The sequence below is a fragment of the Gordionus sp. m RMFG-2023 genome, chromosome 2, assembly GCF_954871325.1.
Source record: "Gordionus sp. m RMFG-2023 chromosome 2, tfGorSpeb1-WG-v2, whole genome shotgun sequence".
Classification (NCBI taxonomy): Eukaryota; Metazoa; Nematomorpha; class Gordioida; order Chordodea; family Parachordodidae; genus Gordionus; species Gordionus sp. m RMFG-2023.
Window position 1 is genome coordinate 7,588,314 of NC_088776.1, and position 21,927 is coordinate 7,610,240.

Sequence of the window (21,927 nt, forward strand, 5' to 3'; positions counted from 1 at the left end):
ATTTTAATATTTGATTTTAATAGATTACTACAATATATCCAGCAAACTTTTTCATCATTTCTAATTACTTCTTTCTTCTTTACTAAGATAGGTTATGCCGATGGTTTAACCGATAAAAATTCTTGATTTTTTTCAAATTGATATTTTATTATATACAATATTGAATATTTTATATTTTATGAAATTTTGTAAAATAATCAATATGCATTGGTAAATTACATGTATTTCTAAATTTATATCGACCTCTTTTGAATCAGTAATCGTTGTTAAATATATAAAAAAAAATTCAGTTGCTCCAATAAATTATATAAGGGGGGTCTATACCTCCACCCCTTTTTTCATATGCTAGGGTAGTTCTTATGTCAGTTATTTCCTGCCGAAGTGTAAATTGATTTTTATAAGATTAACTCAATTCCATAACCACACGAATTTAGCATTTTTACATCAATAAAAATTCTAAAAAAGCCAGCACAATTTTTTTTATATATTTATTTTATATGTTGAGACTATATTATCGCACAGATCAACACCACCCATATGGGAATTATATAAATTTATAAGATTATGTCTTTACAAATCGGTTATCTTAATCCCCCAATTTCCTTTTTTTGCCATAGATTTCTTTGTTTCTAAAGGAGAATTTTCTCAGATAATCTCAGTTGCCAAAAGTCTAAGATGTTTTGAATGCGATAAAAGCTTTAGAAATGTAAAAAAGTAAATAGAATGCAAAATAGGGTTCTTTCATAACTTTTAAATTTGTAGCAAACCTCCTAATCCAAGATTCAAAGCCGTTAGACTTTTATTTTTACTTTAATAAATACAATCTTGAATATTCTAATGTTATTTAAAAATTATTATAAAAATATGATTAAAAAATTTATAATAATTTGCAAATAATTTTTATAAACGTACCTTTATATGAAAAAAATATAATGAGAAAAATTATGAATATTTTAGAGTTTTATTTTATAAATTATAAAAATATTTTGATAATAGTATTTAAAAAATATATATAATAAAAAATTTTGGACCCGCCGCTTCTATCGTGTCTCATTCCCCATAAGAAATTTGTGCCTCGACCTCTCATACTCTTCGCAAGCATAGGTCCAACTTCAGGGCCATAAGCCGATTAACCTCCTTCCGACTCGGAGTCTGAAAACTACATCTTTGATAACCATCGTTCTAGCGTCGAAACGGGCAGCACCTTTACTCCTCGTGCCCAATTTGTCACTAGCCATCCGAAGTTCGTGTTTACACTCTCCCTGGCCAAAGAAGTCTTTAAATTACAGAAACTATGAAAATGACTTACGACCTTTGGACAGGCATGTTCTCAAGCACATAGGCAGTCAAGCGCATCATGAGAATGCTGACATGGTCATATGCGATGCAATTACGGAATGCGACCATACCCTGGTGTTATGACTATCCACTGGAACTAGTCTACGACCCGAAATGATGCCTCCTACCAACATGAGGTCGATTGGTCCTTTCGAAAAACCCGGCCTTTTTTCGTAAAGTCCATAAGGAAGCGCCAGCCTCCTGGTAAGCGTTCAGCTGGATGAGTATCAACAACACATAAGTAAGCCTTCATTTCCCAACGACGCCTCTGCTGCCTCAGTTCATATCAGACATAGTCTCGATGATATCCGAAGACTCTGGAGTCCAGAAGTGGTTCATAAACAACCCTTCCTTTCTTTCTGGACATCCTTAAACGCCAATCGCATAAGGGAAGAAGTTTCGTGTATCATCGGTTTTCCCCTAAAGACTTGCCCTTAGAAGCCGATCATGATACTAGTTCGCCCCAGGTTGGCTCGACGGCTGTCCCAAGGATCGATGACGTCTTTACCATCATCACCCTCCAGGAATCGTGCGGGTCACACAGACTTTGACTAATACAATTCTTCCCGCTTATCTTGAATTCATAGTGGCGCGATTGCGATCGCGATTTAACAGCTGATTGATTTTTAAAATCTGTTTATGAGATCAATTATTTTTTATTAAAATCATTATTTCTTAGATTATTATTAAAATTTGAAATAAAGATAAAATTAATATTAATAAATAAAAATTGATCTAATAAACAGATTTTAAAAATCAATCAGCTGTTAAATCGCGATCGCAATCGCGCCACTATGAATTCAAGGTTAGAGATCTGCGTAGACGGTCCGAAGCTTTCTCGGCTCGGGTAGGGCCAGATGTGTTCAACCTGAAGCCCAACCCGATAAATAAATATTAAGAATACAAATAACTTTTATTTCACAAAAATGTCGATCAGAATAATTGATATTGATATGTCTTTTTAATATGTTCATTATTATATTTTTTAGAAATTTTTTCTCTATTATAAACAATTATATCATCTTAAATTATTTTTATATAATCACAATAATTTTTAAATTGATTGTATTTTAACTTTAATTTTCATATTTAAACCGAATAAAATTTATAAGAATACAAATTAAATAAAATGCAACTTTATATGAATATTGATTATATTATGGAGGTTAAATATAATTTTTTCAAAATTATGTTTTGGTACTTATAATTTAAAACGGTTTTAAAATGATTCATTGTTAATATTAAGGAACCGCATTTTTATAATGAATTCTAATTTAGGCCTAAATTATATTAATTTTATAACACATTTTTGAATGTTAACATTAAAAAAAACAAGGAGCCTATGGAATACTTGATCGCATATTTTTTCCAAGCGTGAGGATTAAATATTTATTTTTAAAAAATTATAGTTTTTTTTATTTCGAATTTCGTTTCAAAATTAATATTTTTAATAAAAGAAATTTCCCCATTTCCAAAATCATAAGAAATTAACATTATAAATTCTTTGTGTTTTCAGCTATCAAGATGGAGTTTGTCGTAAAGAATCAAATCTACACAGTTATAATCCCAAGCGAGGGGTATATGTCAGTTCCAGGTGACAGTAATCTGTATATGAAAAGAAAATTTATGTCGCTCTTATTTTAGAGCAATGAACAAATATCACTAATGGTAAAATTTTGGGTTAATTTTGAAAAATTAGATTTTATAATATATAAATTACTATTTTTTCTTATTTTCTTATTAAATATCAAATTAATTTAAATTATAAACTTATTTTGGGGATATTATTAAAATGCTGTGATAAATATGTTTATGGACAAATCCAATGAAAATCCAGGATAATTATATTTAATTGAAACTACTAAAATATTGGAAAAAGTGATTTATATTTTTCCTGAACCCTGAGATTCTAACATATTATTGTTTATTTTTTGCTTCAGTTTTTAAAAATAAAAATAGACATTTTTTATATATCCTTTTATATTAAGTTAAAATATATTTTTTGTTAACGCATTATTACATGTAACTAAAAAATAGTTTTGTTAAACGACTCGTTTTGAGCTGATTTTTAAAAAAGGCTAACTTAATATTTTAGCCAGAAAAATATTGCCTAAGCCTCGGATTTCGATAATATATGTCTAGACCTTTGTTCCTTCTATGAACAAACTCTTCATGCTTGAGTTTTGGTTCTTCCTGACGAAACTAGTGAGTCAACAAAATCTTTCCACCAACGGCCTTAGTCTATTTAAGATAACATTTACAAATACACTATGGAATTTAATGAAATTCCCCTTCAGTCTTCAAGAAATTTGGGATTATTTGTTCTGGAAGTTGATCAGGATGGCTGTAAGCCAATCACTAGGAAAGTCCCTTCCTTCCATATATTGATATTGATTGTTAGGAGAATCTCCCCTCATATCATAGGATCCGTTTTCACATACTCACTATGTATCTTACCTTGTCCGCAAGCCTTGTGATTTTTTATTTTTTTTACTTACTATTTAACTTTTGATTGGGGGGGGGGAGCAGTCTATCAATGTTTTTACTTAATACAGTGGAAGAAAGTTGTGTGTTTGACGCGGAATGGGTCACGTTACTATGCGGTTGTATTGATTTGGGAGGCCCTAACTTCGTGGTAGTAGGAAGTTGGTCGTAATGAGGGGAATTGTAAGATAATTGAGTTGGGCTGTACAAGGAAGACGTTGAAACTAAGAATGATGATAAGTTATTTGATGAGGAAATTTCATTCCCATGGTGAGAAATCCAGATCTTCAGGATCTGTAATCATTCTGTTTACCTGCCTGAGTTTAAAATAATGATTCTTCTTGAAAGAGGTAAAGGATTTCAATAGTTTAAAGGCATAATATGTGTTATTTGTGAAAGAGTTACTTGTTTCAGTGGCACGATAAGTTATTTTATCAATTAATTTCGATTTCAAGTTTTCCGGCGTAATATTTACTTATTATTTTCAAATTTTTAGTGGCGTAATATTTATCTACCATTTTCAAATTTCTAGTCAAATAATAATTATTTCTGAAACTTCTGGTCCAACAGGGAAAAAGAAATTGCAACCTTGTCCAACGAGATAGAGCCTCTTCCATCAAGCACTAACAGCTATTAAGGAGTTAGAAGAGCCAATTATTTGCTATTACTGAAATATTACAATGGCCTGAAAGAAATATTTCCTCAGAAGCAAGAAAATTATTGGATTCAATGCTTATTCCAAATTCATTAGAATGTATTATTTAATTATACAACTATTTTAAGTATTTTTCAAAAACATGACAATGATTTTATTAAGAAGATGAGAATAGCGGAGAGCATTTTATCAGAACTCAAGGAAATTAGGGCTAATGTTGATGAAGAATTTCATATTTTATATTTTATTGTTGAGTCAAAAGCAGAGCTATACGTGTTTAATATTTGTCTCCCTCGACAGCAAGGCAAGCTCATCGTTAAAACACTAATATAGGATCAGTAGAAGAGTTTATCTTAGATGCAGATATTTAATATATCATGCAGCACTTACATCTGCAAATATTACTTCCACAAAAGCCTTCCCAACCTTTTTCAGATGATGATAGAAAAAAAAAATATTTGTTAGATTTTTATTATGAAGATGTTAAAGTATCTTATGATGCCTTACTAGCTGATTAACTATGTTTATAAGATTAACTATAGTTGATATAGTCCCAAAAAATGCTATGGATGCTCTGCATTATTTCAAACACATTTCCATTAGTAAACTAATGAGAGAACACTCTCTTTTTTAAGAAGAATAACAGAGGCCTGCAGAAATACCATTTGCAGGGCACGGCCCGGATTTTTTTAAATATTTTTTACGCTATTTTTAAAAAAATTTTTAGGCCGCTTGGCTTTTTCCGGCTTTTTTTTAAATAAAATTTTCAGGCCCGGCCTGAATTTTTTAAAAATAAATTATATTTATTTTTGATTTTTATAGCTAATAATAACGATTTCAAATATAGGCTGTTTTAAAAAATACATCCCGGCTTGGGTGTTTTTTTAAAAAAATTTAGGTCCGGCCCGGGTGTTTTTTAAAAAAATTTTGGGCCCGGCCTTAAAAAAATTAAAATATTGTCCGGCCCAGGAGCCGGGCCTGCAGGTCTCTGAAAAACATACCAAGAAGTACAACATGTGAAAGTAGATTGAAAGGTTTGGAATTTTTGAATATTCATAGGCATTTGACGACAAGCAAGGGTGAGATAATTGAAAAATTAGCTCAATCACAACGAAGATTGGATTTTACATTGTAAATGTATAACATACAAAATGCAATTATTCCTAAGAAACTTTTTGTGTAAAGGCTCAAAAAATTCAAATTTCTATTTTGGGCCATTTAAGTGATTCTTTACATATAATTTTTATAATTCACATTAATTTAAAATTGTGTATTAGGAATAGTTATTAGTCCTAATAAATTTATGCTTGATATTTTTAAAAAACAATAATATTTCTCAAAAAAATTTATTATCCCCCCCCAGACCAAATTCCTGCGTACGCGCCTGCATTTAATGATGAGTTAATTATAATAATCAAGCATTTTAATAATAGTATTAGCCTATTCTTAAGGGAGACTAGTATTTTTAATTGGAGTAGAAATATTGATTTGCAAAAGAGTATTTAAAGTACATTCATTATTTTATTAGATAATCAAATTTTTCAAATAATTTATCATTAGACCTTTGCCGTTTCGGCATAGTACTTAACATTATTCCAAAACTAATTAACCTTTCAATTGGAAATGATAAAGGTATTGGAGTATTATATATATATATATATATAATTTCCTTAATGGAAGGATGATATTTAATTTAAGTATTTATAATGTATTTTGACTTTCTTTAATATAACTTAAAACATCCAGCTAAATGTTATTTGTATTATTGATCTCAGCAACATTTGTTTCACCAAAAGAAAAATAATCATCTGTGATATCTAAAATTTTATCTTTTTGTCAATAAAATGAAAATGAAAAAGATACAAGATACAAGATTCTCTTCAGAATAAAGGATCATAGATACAGATACTAGTATCTTATTAGAAATGTCAAAAAGATTCTGAATACAAGATACAAACGGATTTTGCATCATGTATCTTAGATACAAGTATTCGTGGTACTGTCCAACTCTGATTAATTCTCAAAATTTCACGAGCCTTGCAATGGTTTAAAACCTGCATAGATGATAAATTTATAAAAATAAAATTTTTAAAATTCTTAAATAAACTTCAAATTTTAAATTTAAAAAAAATGTAACTAATGAAATCTTTTATCGATTATTGTATTTCGAATTAAGATCATTCAAAAATATTTTTTTATAATCATTTTTAAAATAATTATAAATTCATTTTAAATCAAAATTGTATAATTTGAGTTTAAAATTTTAGTTGGTAATATTTTTACCAAGTTATAGTGCCAAAAGTTATATTTTAATATCTTTATTAAAACTATAGCATTTATCAAAATTATAATCTAACAGAAAATATCTTACTTAATATATAGTTATAAGATGCTAAAGTCTGAAAGATTAATAATTGTTAAATATATCATATCAAGATACAACCACCCCATCCCCTCCCCTCCTTCCGATACTGATCGATTGATTTTGAAAAGTCACAATTTTTATAAATTTCCATCAATAATTCCTTGAGACCCAAGCCCACTCCTTCTCTCCCCGCATAACCTGATTACCATTATCTAAGCTATTAATATCCTTAAAAAAAGCTCTATTGCAACCGGTTTAACCCCACCATAAGGCTTGGATGGTACAATTAATATTTTCTTTCTTTCTTTCTTTCTTTCTTTCTTTCTTTCTTTCTTTCTTTTCTTTTCTTTTCTTTCTTTTCTTTCTTTTCTTTCTTTTCTTTCTTTTCTTTCTTTTCTTTCTTTTCTTGGTGCCAAATCCTTCAATTCCACTTAGCTAAGTCTTTATTTTTAAAAATAAAAATTTAAATCAAATTTATTATATCTCCTCATTTTTATAAATATACAAAATTTGTCGAATAATTATGTTCGATTAAAATGAGCCAAAGTCAACATATGAAAATCTAATTTTAAAAGTATTCAGGTCGATAGTAAAAAAAGCTCTATTAAGTTTATAACCAAAATAACATTATGTAATTTAGAAGATTTAGCACATAGCTGACAGAAATGCTTGGACTTGCTAAATTTATATACTTTCATAGCATTTTTTTGCTATAATCTTAATCTTGTCTTTTTAAAAAATCGACTCGAATTGGGCTTTTTAACAACACTACTAATGATATTTAATATTATCACATCTATTTTAGAATATAAAATAATGAATAATGTTAATCAACATTATCATATAATCAAATGATAATATATTTAAACGTATAAATTATTGTATAAAATGATTAACTTATTTATGTAATATTATCTAATTTATTCAATTTCTTATACTTTTAATTTGCAATTTAATGCCTGAATTTGCAAAAAAATTTGTTTAAATTTAAGATACGAAATGAAGTAAAAGAAATTTTTGGAAAAATTTTATTATTGAGTAAATTCGACCCTCCTTTATTTATTTTTGTTCAAACAAAACATTGAAAAAAAAATTCCCCTAAATTTATTGACGTATAATTTTTAAAATTTAATATTTATTTATGTCTATCTATCTATTAAACATTTTCTTTGAAAAAGTTAAAATTAAACATAAATAAAAAAATAATTCCTAAAATAATATACTGGCTTGAAATAATTTTAAAGTCATTTAAAATCCTTTTTCTTAATTTTAAAAATCCTTAATTAGTTAGATATTTTTTGAAATTTTCTTTTTATTCGTTAAATTTATTTTATTCTTGAAATGATCAAAATTATCCCAATTTTCATAGTTTCTCTGTCTATCCTCGGATTTATTTGTAAGACAATTTATAAGCATTTTACTAAATTAGCTTTTATCTGAATGAAATATTCCAGTCGAATGCTCATTTATTTATGTCGTATTGGGATATGTATTCCATAGGGGATACAGAATCTATATATTTTAAATCATTTACTGATGATGATTTTTTAAATTTCAAAAAAATCTAATTTGATATGAGAAAATATTTCTGCATATATAGGGGTAACTTACACTGCGAATTTAGATAATTTTACATAGAACTTTTGAACTAGTCATAAATTATAGTAATTTTTTTATATGGATTTTTTATATAAATTATTTAACGAGAAAATTTTATGGAGAAAATACTCTAAAATTAAATAGGATATAGATATACTCTAAACATGCTAGAATACATTTCCGGTTTCAAAACAGAATTTTAGTTTTTAAAAATCTTCAATAAATAATTTAAATATATATACAGTGTTGTGATAATGTGATGAAACATATTGACGATTAAATTCAAACCCATATATATGAAATTATAATATTTGCAAAAATAATTAAAACATTCCAAACAATCTTGAACCATCAAATTTATGTAAAGTAGATGGTTTAAAACCTGATGGTATGACAACCATACCTTGGGCCCTCGGCAAATTACTCATATGGGATTACACGTGTGTCTCATTATTCTCTTCAAACATAAATTTCAATTTAATAACACAGGCAGAAATTAAAAAGACAAACAAATACAAATATTTTAAAAACTTCATATTCACTCCAGTAGTGGCTTCTACTAACGGGCATTTTTCGCCTTCAACATTTATGTTTTTAAAAAATCTTGATAATAAAATACGACTTTTCACAAATGAACCCAGAGAATTTTTTTTTATTTGACAAAAAATTCAAATAGAAATTTTTAGACACAATTATGGTTCCTTTTTGGGGACTTCATTATAGAATTTTATTTTTAATTATATAATTATAAATTTATAAATTATAATTTTTTTTAAAATAGGTTTTATGTAAAAAAAAATTTAATAAAATAAAGAATAAAGTAAAAAAAAAAATTAAAATAACAAAAGGAATAATAAAAGAAATTTCAATAATGCTTTGTCTATATTTTAATTATTTTTGCAAATATTATAATTATATATGAATGGGTTTGAATTTAATCTTCAATATGTTTCATTAAATCATCATAACACTATATTATATACAGAAAATTATTATTAAAAAGATATAAAAATTAAAAGTCCTAAATAAAAAGTATACATATTATCTTCCAAAAAAAAGATAAAAAGTAAATAACTGAAAAAGTCGACTATTTAAGATTCAATTGCAATTATTATTCCCAAAAAACTTAACTGACAAACTGGGATATAAGTACATGCACAAATTTTAAATTAACAATAATTGACCTTTTACTAATTTTTATAATTTTATTTTATTCTATTCATTAAATATATATACCGATTTGCTTTCTAAAGCTTATTTTTCTTGCACATTCATTTTCTAAAGTTTTCTATAATTTTTAATTTTTTTTTATCTTCAGTTTTTTTTACCTAGTTTTTTTGGCGTAGTAATTCTAATTTACGTCATGTTACTAAGATACATAATGTTATAATGATGTAATAATTTTTGATAAATAATTAAGATTTTTTTATTGTTTATTAATACCTTAAAATGAAACATTTTTTCTAAGAATATTAAAGTATATACAAATTCAAAAATTTTGAATAATTAAATAAAACAAAATAATTTTTATCGAAACATTAACATTTGTTTAATTGCTTACCTAGTATAGATTGTAGCTAGCTTATATAAAATAAAAAATATTATTTTACGTTAAGTATAATATACTAAATTAAAATAAGAAAATTTTTAAATAATTACAAAAATAAATTATAAGATTTTTAGTTACTTTAAAATTTAATAGTTTTGAATTTGGTTTAAAGCAACCAAACAGCCAATAAATTTATAAAATAAAATTTATTTTAAATTCTTAAATAGATTAGTATTTTCAAATTATTTTTAGTTTATTTTCACTTGGCTAATTTTTTTTATAAAAAATTTTTTTAAATATTATTATCTTTAATAGAAGACACATATCAAGATAACCCCCTTCTTTCCTTCCAGATTGATTTGTAATTTAATTAGTTATGTTAGGTCCATGTCTAAGGGTTACAAAATTTAGGAACTAAAATATTTTCTAGTAGAAATTATTTATTTTTTAATTTAATAAGTAGTTATATTAAAAATAATTGAGGCAAAGGAGATAATCGATATTATTAACTGAAAATGAAAAGGGATAGGAATATATAATAAATGTTCATGCAAACGATAAGAATCTTAAAATAATGTGGAGAGACTAATATGCCATATGGTCGAAAGTGTCACAAAAATGTAAGAGAATTATTAAGCATAATTGGCCAAAATATCATGATCGCCATATTTTGCGTCAATTAAAATTTGGTGAAAATGATGTAATAAATCATAAAATTATTAGTTTACACTACAAATTGTAAAATTATTTTTGTAATTGTTAGTTGTTGAAGTAACGTATTACATATAAATTTTACAAGACCCTCCTTGGTCGTTAATATTATTTTAAATATTATTTCCCTCAAGATATTTTTGTCTCTGGTTAAAATTCTTTGAAGGTTTTCTTTTTAAAAAGGATTAAGGTTTCCTGCACAAAATTATCTATATATGTGTCAGTATATGTAAAATATCATAAGTCATTACAATTAACTAATAAGACTTAATGCCCGATTTTATATAATTTTGCGACTAAAACAATGAAGGTAAAATGTATCGGTTACACAACATCGATAGAAGTAACGGAACTGAAACAGAATTGTTTTTGAAATTCTCTTATTAACTGAACATTTTATCATTGAAATTTTGATGTTTTAATTATTAATTAGGTCAATTTGTTTTTCTTTTTCTTTTTCTTTTTCCAAATTCAAATTTTTTTAAGGTGCTTTTTTTCTGTAACCTAGCTTATACTAATCCTGTAAAAAACAAAATAAAAAATTAAAATCATCGCTGGTTATATCACTTTCCTTAACTTCAACTAACTAACTCTAAATGGATTTAATTATTTATTTTTTATCTTTAAGAATGCATCCATGTTTCAAGTTGAGGCTTAAATTTAAAAGTTTTTAGTCAATTTATTTTTAAGGGTAAAATTTGGATTCTGGCCGTGTTTGGAGTTCGGACAAAGTGAGGGAGATTTTAAGAAACATTATTTTTGTAATTATTAATTCATTTAAATTTAATTTTAAAGTCTGCGATGGTTCAGGTTCAAGTTCAGCAAGCGGGGATGACAGAAAAATGTGCAAAGATGTATTGCTTGATAAATGCGAATACAGTACTCACCTTGAATGGAAAGAAAATTTGAGATACGAAAGATTGATCGAAATTATAGGTAATATTTTAAATTTCTTTTATCCTTCTGTTAAAAAAAAAATTTCTTTTTAATGGCTACCTTTTTTAAAATATATAAATGAAATTATTATTTTTTTATTTGATTCAAATAGAGGGTAATTATGAACCCAATAGACTTTTGAAGGCAAATGTAAGGAGTGTGTTAAAAAATCTTAAAAATTATTTCGGCTCCTGTGTTGAATATAACAAAAAAAATGAAACCGAGAAAAAGATAATGTTTGTCGAATTTTTTAAAGAAAATAACTATACATTCTTAACGGCGGAGACCAATTCATCTATGCTTAATAAAGAAGAAATATGGAAGCGGATAACGGAACTAAAAGTACTTGAACAAACGACAGTACCGATAGGTATCTTTTACAATATAACTGCTGGGAGAAAGAAAGCCGTTGAGATTTCTTTTGCGTATCCAAATAGTGATCGTTTAAATATCGATGATTCTCAAGCTGGAAATTCTACCGTGATTAACAGTATAATTGATCAATATGCTGAATGGACTAGAACTTTACATGCTATATTGGGCGGAAATGAAAGTAGAGGCCATAATATAAAAATGATGGCAACAATTTATTATCAAGTATGTTTTTATATTTTAAAAAAAACATAAATTTTTTTTTCTCAAACATAAAAACACCAGAAAAAGGGGCAAGAATGGATAGCTTTTTGAACGTTTTATTTTATCTATTTTATTAAGATTCACCAGAAAAAGGGGCAAGAATGGATAGCTTTTTGAACGTTTTATTTTATCTATTTTATTAAGATTATTAAATAGCGTTATGATTTTATCCTTTTATAAACAAAAGAATTGTTTTTTTTGAGTAGTTTCTGGGGACCTAGGCGGTAAGTGCATCATCTGATAACCACCTATATATTCTGGATTTGAATCCAGCTAGAACCAGATTTTTTGTGAAATCAATTAGCTGGTTCTTGATAGATGGTAGGATATATAAATTATCGGAATATTCTTTCTTTCTTTTTTTCTTTCTTTCTTTCTTTTTTTCTTTCTTTCTTTCTTTCTTTCTTTCTTTCTTTCTTTCTTTCTTTCTTTCTTTCTTTCTTTCTTTCTTTCTTTCTTTCTTTCTTTCTTTCTTTCTTTCTTTCTTTCTTTCTTTCTTTCTTTCTTTCTTTCTTTCTTTCTTTCTTTCTTTCTTTCTTTCTTTCTTTCTTTCTTTCTTTCTTTCTTTCTTTCTTTCTTTCTTTCTTTCTTTCTTTCTTTCTTTCTTTCTTTCTTTCTTTCTTTCTTTCTTTCTTTCTTTCTTTCTTTCTTTATCTTAATAGCAAAGTAACAAATTATATAAATTTCAAATTGCAAAACCTCAACCGTCTTATATAGGGTTCCCTGCGTAACAAAAAAAAATAGTGTTTATACAATCGTTTATAACCAATTTTTTAGAATATTTTGATAGACATCCAAAATCCCACTTTCGAAGATCGCTCAATCACGATCCCCTTAAAGGATGCATCTGGAATACTTCAAATAGTATATATTAAATTTTGCATATTTTTGATATTCCTTATATATAAATTTCAGAGTTGTTAAAAGATACTTTTTAAATGGATCTAGATATAGATACATCGTCTAAAATAATATCTAGATACACCACATTCTAAGTATAGAGATCCTTCAACAACTCTTATAAATTTATATGAACGCTTTTGCGCCTACATGAAGCAAAGATAAGAAGATTGATCATAAAAACGTATTATCAAAAAAAACGGTTTTTTTTTTTAAAATATGCCATTAGTAGATATCAGAAAATGAGTTTTTGCATTTTTTTGGCATATCTTTTAAAACATTATGCCATCGAATATATTTAACGTTACACCAGAGGAATCCTCTATATTCATTTTTCCCTTTTCAATCCTATTATAATAATTATCAGGCTAATATAGTCTTTTGCTTGCATTTTAGTATATGTTTTAACCTTTCCCTATTTTTTTATGTTCCGATGATTTTGGCCAAATTATACGTTATATTTCTTTTAGTTTTTATGATAGACTTTCTTACATCTGTGACAATATTAATAATAATGCTACCATTCTTATTCATAAGGACATAATTTGTGTAATTAGAAGCCAATAGATGCCATATGGAATCAATATTATATACATTGTAAAATAAAATTTAACATCTAAGGAATAGATAAATATAGAATTTATTTTAAAAAAAAAATTTTCTTACTTCATTACAAAAAAAAGTTGGACTTTATAGAGTCAAATTGAAAATTTAAATTTTCAATATTTTTTATACATGATAAAAATTAATTTAACATTTGAGAATTCATCTTAAACAAAAACTACAATTAGAAATTTTTAAACATAATTATCACTGTTTTTTAGGAACATTTTTACTATAAGCTCTTTTTAGAGCCATCGATATTTTTGAAATATATATTCACTTTTAATATATATATATTCATATTTTATTTTTATATTTAATTTATATGTTTTAAAGATAAATGAATAATAAAAAAATTTTTATTTTTAAAAAAAAAAAGTTTGGGAGTAACTTTTATAAAAAATAAATAAAATAAAATTTAAAAAGTTATAATATAATTTTTCGCATTATTTAAAACTTTTCATATTGATATTTTCTTAGAAAACATTTTTAGAACTATTGAAGCATCTTATATAAATAGATTTACGGTTTAACTAGCGTAAAAAATTATATAAAAATAGATTCTGCCCCGGGTCAATATATCCCCCTTATATATTTGTTTATACACTTAAATTGTCAAAATAATCTTTTTTGAAAGATTACGCCGCATTGATACTATACTTTTGGATGGGATGAATTCGTCAAGGACATTAATTTTAGATTAAACTTTCTATACAATTTTTACAAACCCCTCCCTTCCCACATCCAAATATTTTTCGATATTTAAATCATACCAACTTTTTCTAGAAGGTTAGAGATTATATTTTAATAATTTTTGCAAAGACAGATGATTTATTCAACGATCATTAATTCAGTAAATTTTATATTTTTTAATGGAATAGACTAACCTTACACAACTTGTTCAAGATCTAGCCAAAGCCGGCAATATAACTTTGCCTGAAAACATGAATATAAATATCAGAGACATGTTATACGTTAAACTATTGAACAATTTCACACAGAATTTCTCCAAGTCCACGGAAGATCTTAAGTAAGTAATTTTGAGTCAATTAGTATATTATCGTTATTCAATTAAATATGGGGATTCCTATTGTCCTAATCCTTTGAAATTATTAATACCCTCCGTAGCAAAATTTGTGAAATTAGTTTATTTTACCCCTCCCCTTAATTACCTTTTTAAAAAGAATAAAATAATCATATTATTGAAGATATTAAAATGATAATTTAAATTATGAAACAACAAAAAATTCACTGTAAATTTGTCATAAACCCGTAATCTTGGCTTGTATCTAAGGTATGATTTGGAAAAAAAACTAAAACTTGAGAATGCTGGGCCAGGACTCTTTGTAAAGAAAGATATATTTAAATTATATTAATTGATCATAAAAATGTCGGAAAATCATTTTAATATTCATTTTCTGCTCATATTTTTAATTTTTAGTTAAAAAAAAAGGTTTTCACAAATTAGAGCTTTTGTTCAAAACAATAAAATATTTTAAAATATGGTTAAAACTGGTGGAAAATTCAAAATTTTTTTTAAACCAGGCCGGACCTAAAAGTTGGCCTCTACAGGTCTCTGATAGATATTTATTAAACAATTAATAAAATATTTTGGACACTTAAAAAAAACAAACGGTAGCATGATTAAAGGCTAAAATTATAACTTAATTATTAATATCAAAAAATAATTCTTATGGCTCTTTAACTCATATTATTGTTCGGTATTTATATATGTATTTCTTCAAATCAATTTATAATTCTAAGAATAACTTGACATCTTAAATATAATTTTTTTCTTCAATATAATTCCTACCCTTCAAAAGTTAAATAATAACTTTAGGATACCCTTTATGTAAAACAATAATATGATGTAAAACATATATATTAAACCCAAAAATATTTTAGAGACCTCCATGATTTTTCCATATTAATGTACGCACTTACATTGGCACCTAGGTTCCTACAAGAAGCTCAAAATGTAGAAAAAAAGTTATTCAAAGGATATTCCCACTTAGATTCAGATGATAATCAAAAGAAATGTCTCAATATTATATCAGCATTTGGTCATAGAATGTTAGATTTTTTATTCTTTTTAAAGCAAAATAACGAATTATTAGACAAGGTAACCCCTTTATTCATAGTTACTCATATGATCATTACAAACTTAATTTTTTGATTAAGCAAAATAATTGAAAGTTCTATCTTAATTAACCTTTTTCACATTTTTTTTTGCTAGTAAAAATTATTAGATATAAAAAAAAGATATTCAATGATTTTTTTTTAAACTTTTTATAATTCAAGCCTCATTTTATTTTGATCTATTTGGTAAGAGGTTAAGACTATTTTAAACGTTTGACATTATATTCATAAATCAATCAAAAATAAAAGTTTTGTCTCGCTAAAACTGTGAAATATGCTTAATCTCAAATTGGTTTCCCCCCTTACTCTGATTCATGATTTTATAAGTTATTCATAATTTATTATTTTTATATTTACAGATCGAAGCAATTAGTGAAGATTTGGCGAACAGTTATAAAAAATTGGCTCTTATTAATAAAAATGTAAATGACAACAATATTTAAGATAGAATGATATTTTCGTATATAAATGTAATAACCGTGTTTCTATAAAGTTAATTATTATTTCTTCATTTTTTTTATAAGATAGAGAGTGGGGTGAATAAGAAAGAATAATTGGTAGAAATTGTTATATATGTGAATTTAGAAAAATAGAATAAATAAAATTAAATAAATAAAATTAAATACTAAATTCTTTATTAAATACTATATAAATTAATCAATTATAAATTAACACAAAAGGAAAAAGTAACAAAAAATAAATTTAAAATTTATAAAAATTTCTTCTTAATATTACATTTTTTTTCTCTATATTTATACTAATAAAATTAATATAATCTCGTCATATTCATATTCAAATTTTACATGAACTCTAAATATTTAACTTTATATATAAAAAAAAACTATTTTCCGTAACTATTCAAATTTATATAAACAACTATTTAATTAAATGCAAACATAAATTATAACATTCTAATTAATACAACAGAAATTACAATAATGATGGGTTACTTGTAATGACTACTAGACCTTAGTTAATATAAAGAATTTTAGGTAAAGTATATCATTGTAATTAGAAGGAGGGAAAATGATAACGTGGGCCATTAGTTACACCCAAAAAATTTTGAATATAAGAGAAGTAAGTTTGTTATTTAAAAAATTGTTTTGTGGAAGTTTACTACCAGAGATTTTAAATTAAATTCTACTTAAAAAATGCCAAAATCTTTTCAAGATGAAATCAAAAATTTTTTTGTTTGTTTTTAATCTCTAAGTTTACTTTTGAACAAAATCAGCATCTGTCTGTTAAAAAACACACACTGGTTGAATTTGAATTATTTTTTTATAAATTGAGCATATAATTAATCATTTTTTTTAAATTATAATATTAGTCCTAGCTATATTAAATAATATCACCATTGGCCAAATTAAGTTAACATTAGAAAGACTAATTCCCTTCTTCGTCAATATTTTAGTATGGTAAAATTTTAGTAAACCATTCCTTTATCTCATATCACTCTTAGCATTTACCCCCTTTTCTATCAAGTTAAATGGTATAGATAAAAATTAAAATTTATAATAGGTAAATATAAAGAAAATTTATATTGATATAACAAAATTACCTCCTCCATAACCACGATTATTTTTTATAATTATTAGATTTCATTTCAAGCGTTGAATAAAAACCATATATATAATATAAATATTTGCCAACTTAAATCCTAAATATGCCTATATATTTTAAAAAAAATCATTTTTTTTAGACGAAATTGATGCCGCTTAAACTTGATACCTTACCACCATTCCAAGAAGTTAAATATTTTTTTATATGCGTTCATAGTTTTAATTCATTTTGTTTTATAACTTAGTAATAATATTAATAAAACATAATTTTATAAAAAAAAAAGCCAATCAATCAACTATTAGGAGAAAACTTTATTGAGAATATTATTATAATGATGAAATCCAAACGCACATATACAGAATTAAATTCTGGCAAAGATAACATGTATAACCCTAGAATTATTAGTTTTTAATTAATACATATTTTTATTGTTTAGAGGAATTGAATCATTTATAAATAATCACAATTCAAGTAAAGCGTTGTTTTCATAATTTAATAATAATATTACTATTATATTATTTTAATTAAAGGAGAACTCGACAAGTAAAAACTATATGATAATTAATATTGGGATTCAGTGTAATCCCGAATTGTACTAAGGTATAAAGGGAATATAATTTTACAACAGGGTATCATGATATTGCATTTATAAAATTAAAATAATTTGAAAATAAAATATGAAAAAAAAATACATTATTTTGAAATTTATTTTGTTAAAGTTGAGCATAATAATAATTTGACCATTTCTAAATTATTTATGAAATTGGAAGTAAAAAAAAGTGATTTTTATTTTTCTTTTTAAGTTTTACAATAATTATAATAAGAAATATTTTTTTTAACCAATAACATATAGGAATTTGTAATTTATCTTAGGGTTTGAAAATCTAAATAGACAAGTTTATACTAAAAATTTTGAAATTAAAGTATATTTTTTTCGTATTTAAGATTGATATTATGCTGCCCTAGTTTAAAATAAAATTCTTTCAATTTATAGAAATTGGAACTCTATGCTACCATGGTGTAATGGAGTTTTAATGAACTCTAATAAAAATATCGGATACACTAAATTATGACATAACCTTACAAAATACACCATAGAGTTTGTTATCGAGACAGACAATGTCCATAATAATAAGGCATACATTATTGCTTGTTTTCTTCACATGCCAGAATAGATTTCTGACAAGATTATAGTTTTGAAAATTTAAAGAACGTGCTAAATAAATTATAAAATAATATGAATATCTTATTTCGTTCGCTCTGTTTGCTGAATATTAGTAAATGACTAAGGGAATATTAATTATAATTTATATAATATTAATGACTATAAATGTCTTCTAAATGTAAGAATGGCCAAAAATTTTAAATCTACAATATTTCGTTGGGGGGAGGCTAAATATTTCCTAGCGGGGCTTATTCCAATGAATATTTGATAATTTGTTATGCTTTGACATGTTTATAGGGAAGAGACAAGTGAGAATTTTTGACCACAGGAAGATTTTCTCAAAGTTTTTTTTAAACCTAATTATAATTTATATGTATAATAAAAATTTAATATTAAAATGTTAAAAAAATCTTATGTGATTTATCATCGCCCCTTTCCAATCAAAATCTATGATGACCGTCGAATTATACATATTATCGACATCGTTATATATATATCTAAATTTACTATCATATATTTTTTAGCAATATCGGATTGAAAATGGAAGTATCATCTGGAATGATTACAGGATTAGGTAAACCTTCATTTAAATATAATATAACTTAAAATTGAATATGTTATTAAAAAAATAACAAAAAATGATATATAATAAGTTAATTGTATATATGTTAGAATGTTTTTATTTTATCTACTTTAACTTATTTTTTCGTTTTTAAATTTAAAAAATAAAATTTTGCCTATGATATATTCTGCTGGAATATATTTCCCGTAAAATCATTTAAAATTTTTTAAAAATGCTTAAATGACTTAAAATCGTAATAAAATCACACATTATAATCTACAAATCACATTGACGCCAAAATACAACAAAAATGAATATAAAGGTCATATGTAATTAATTCAAAAATAAATGAAACATTTATAGTCAGTAAAATAATGATTAGTGTTATATAATATCTAAAATTTATATATTATAAAAGGGCTGTTATTTGCCATTTTTTATAATATATTTTAATAGTTAAGAGTGAGATCTCGATGAAATTACCAGCCTATAAATTTCTGCTTACAAGTCGCTATTATGTAATTATTCGATGTGGAAAATCAACCCGTTAATATTATTAACAATTTTTTTTAAACATTTGTCCTAAGACTTTTAAGTCAGTTGAAAGTTTTAACGCCTCTAAAAGATTCTAAGGACGATTTGATAACTTAGTAAAAATTAAATTAATGTATATCAAAATTGGGTTTCTACTAATTTTATTCATAGAAATATGAAAAGAAGCTAATCTCATTATAGATTATAGTATCGGTTCTACCTAGAGCGGGAACATGGCCCGATCCTCGGGTTCTGGTCGGGTTCAAACTTGAACACTTTTTTCTCGAACTAGATTCGGGTTGTAAAATCAAAGAGTTTGACGCGATAAATATAGTGAGGAGGACTTGCTTTAAGCCTATCAGACTTGACTCGTCATTATTTATGTATCATGTGGCTATGTGATTCTATTGATAATTAAATTGATGTGTCTATTTAAAGTGTTCATTATTATATTTTTTTTTACAAATTCTTTCTCCATATAAATAATTGTATCACTTTATTTCCAAATTATTTTCAAAACGAATCCTCAAAGTAGGGATTTTTGATGATGTAAATCTAATAGGGATAGATTATTTAGTCCTGCAGTTTCATACTCGGTAAACAGATTAACATTTTTGACTTAATGAGAATGAATCCAATATTTTTAGAACTGGTTTCAAAGATATTTAAAACTTTAATAATTTAACAAGATCTTTCATCGTCAAGATACCATATATCGAATTATTTAAGATTATATAATAGACCTTAATAAGTAATGCAAGATTTTAGTATAATTCTTTTATTTGTAATTTTCTTATCATTTATTTGTGAATTAAATATGAACATCTAAGTTCTGCCAAATAAAATTTCACAATTTTTATTATTATTGTTGTTAAACGGTAAGATGTTGTTAAACGGTAAGATATTAGCCGATTTTCAAAAACGGCCGACTCAATTATTTATCCTGAAAAATATTACGCAAGCCTGAAGATTTTGTTCATCGATCACGCAATTGGACATGTATTATCTAAATTTCTAGGCTTATGCATTATATATCTGGTTAAAATATTGAGTTAACCATTTTTAAAAATTGGCCGAAAACGAGCATTGTAAAATAAATTAATATTTCTCCTCGTATATTTATACATAAAAATCTGTAACCATATTAATAAAATTATATTTTAAAATTCATCATTTAGTTGGTTACCCGACTTTTTGCAATGAGGTTAAAAATTATTTTACTGAAGAAAAAAAATACTATATTTAATAATTTAGAGTACTAGCGATGTTTATTCGACTGTGATTATTATGGACGCTTTTAACTTGGTCTACTTGGTAAAACTAAATTAATGTCAACTTTTAATAATTAATTATCAAATTTTAAGGCCAAAAATATAACCCAAAATATCGATCATTTGAAAGTTAATATAGACTCTACTGACGTAGAACACTTCATTAAAGTAAAATATATTTAAAAAAAACAAATCTTCTCATTTAAAATGTATAATTTGCATCATTTAAAGTATTTATGCAAGAATGATACAGTTTTTCCTATGGATATCAAGACGAAAAAGTAAAAAAAAGTTATATTTTCAAATATTTTATGGTTTTTATAATCTTATAGCTATCTTAATATAATGGCGGCAAGTGAAACTGTTGGTAAAGAGTATAACTGCCAAATTAGCCCTATGAATTTGAGAGAATGTCAAACTCCACTAAATTATTAATCATAAAGGAAAAAGGGGAAATTAAAATTATTTTTACATTTATAATTGGGAAATTAATTATCAAAAACTTAATTATTATCAATGATCCATTTTTGAATCGCATAGAAGAATGATTATAAAAAAAATGATTTAATATAATTTATATATATGGGCATAGTTATTTTATAATAAATTTATACATAGACAGTGGTATAGCCAGTATTTATTCATATGGGGGGAAGGGGGGGGGGGGGGGGCTAAAAATATTTTATGGGGGCTTCTCCCCCTAACTTAATTTGTCCCTAAAAAATAATATATAATATAAATTTTTTCAGTAGTTATCTTTACTAATTCTAAAATTTACCAATATTATGAGCTTTATTAGTGTCTAATCACTTAAGTAGCCAGCATAAATGAAAAAATATTAATAACAAAATTTTGGCCAAGTTTATGATTAATAGCGACTGAAAGCATTATTCTCAAAATTTTATCAATATTGTTTAGTG

At 25.4% G+C, this 21,927-nt stretch overlaps 2 protein-coding genes across 2 annotated transcripts; both read left to right on the forward strand.

Moving 5' to 3' along the window:
* The first annotated feature begins 8,119 nt into the window (after positions 1–8,119).
* On the forward strand, positions 8,120–17,793 carry LOC135924035 (uncharacterized). The gene is made up of 9 exons (XM_065459083.1): positions 8,120–8,238; positions 11,497–11,637; positions 11,750–12,234; positions 13,051–13,137; positions 14,658–14,806; positions 15,682–15,898; positions 16,275–16,337; positions 17,615–17,690; positions 17,759–17,793. Exons 1-9 carry the CDS (start codon positions 8,184–8,186, stop codon positions 17,791–17,793), a joined length of 1,308 nt encoding a protein of 435 aa, XP_065315155.1. The 5' UTR covers positions 8,120–8,183.
* LOC135924746 (uncharacterized) lies at positions 17,775–21,588 on the forward strand. Its single transcript, XM_065459848.1, has 9 exons — positions 17,775–17,859; positions 17,912–17,946; positions 18,006–18,018; positions 19,165–19,214; positions 20,915–20,940; positions 20,991–21,050; positions 21,101–21,175; positions 21,239–21,288; positions 21,340–21,588. The coding sequence occupies exons 1-9, from the start codon at positions 17,807–17,809 to the stop codon at positions 21,440–21,442; spliced, it is 465 nt and encodes a 154-aa protein (XP_065315920.1). The 5' UTR covers positions 17,775–17,806; the 3' UTR covers positions 21,443–21,588.
* Positions 21,589–21,927: the final 339 nt, after the last annotated feature.

What these genes read in the sequence shown, in the direction of transcription:
- LOC135924035 (XM_065459083.1), top strand. Translation starts at nt 8,184, where the DNA reads ATGATCAAAATTATCCCAATTTTCATAGTTTCTCTGTCTATCCTCGGA. An exon ending in TGGCAACAATTTATTATCAA is followed by an intron (nt 12,235 to 13,050) that starts GTATGTTTTTAT and finishes CCAATTTTTTAG; the next exon opens with AATATTTTGATAGACATCCA. An exon ending in TGGCTCTTATTAATAAAAAT is followed by an intron (nt 16,338 to 17,614) that starts GTAAATGACAAC and finishes CATTTTTTTTAG; the next exon opens with ACGAAATTGATGCCGCTTAA.
- LOC135924746 (XM_065459848.1), top strand. Translation starts at nt 17,807, where the DNA reads ATGATGAAATCCAAACGCACATATACAGAATTAAATTCTGGCAAAGAT. An exon ending in TGGAATGATTACAGGATTAG is followed by an intron (nt 19,215 to 20,914) that starts GTAAACCTTCAT and finishes TTCATCATTTAG; the next exon opens with TTGGTTACCCGACTTTTTGC. An exon ending in CTTTTAACTTGGTCTACTTG is followed by an intron (nt 21,051 to 21,100) that starts GTAAAACTAAAT and finishes TCAAATTTTAAG; the next exon opens with GCCAAAAATATAACCCAAAA.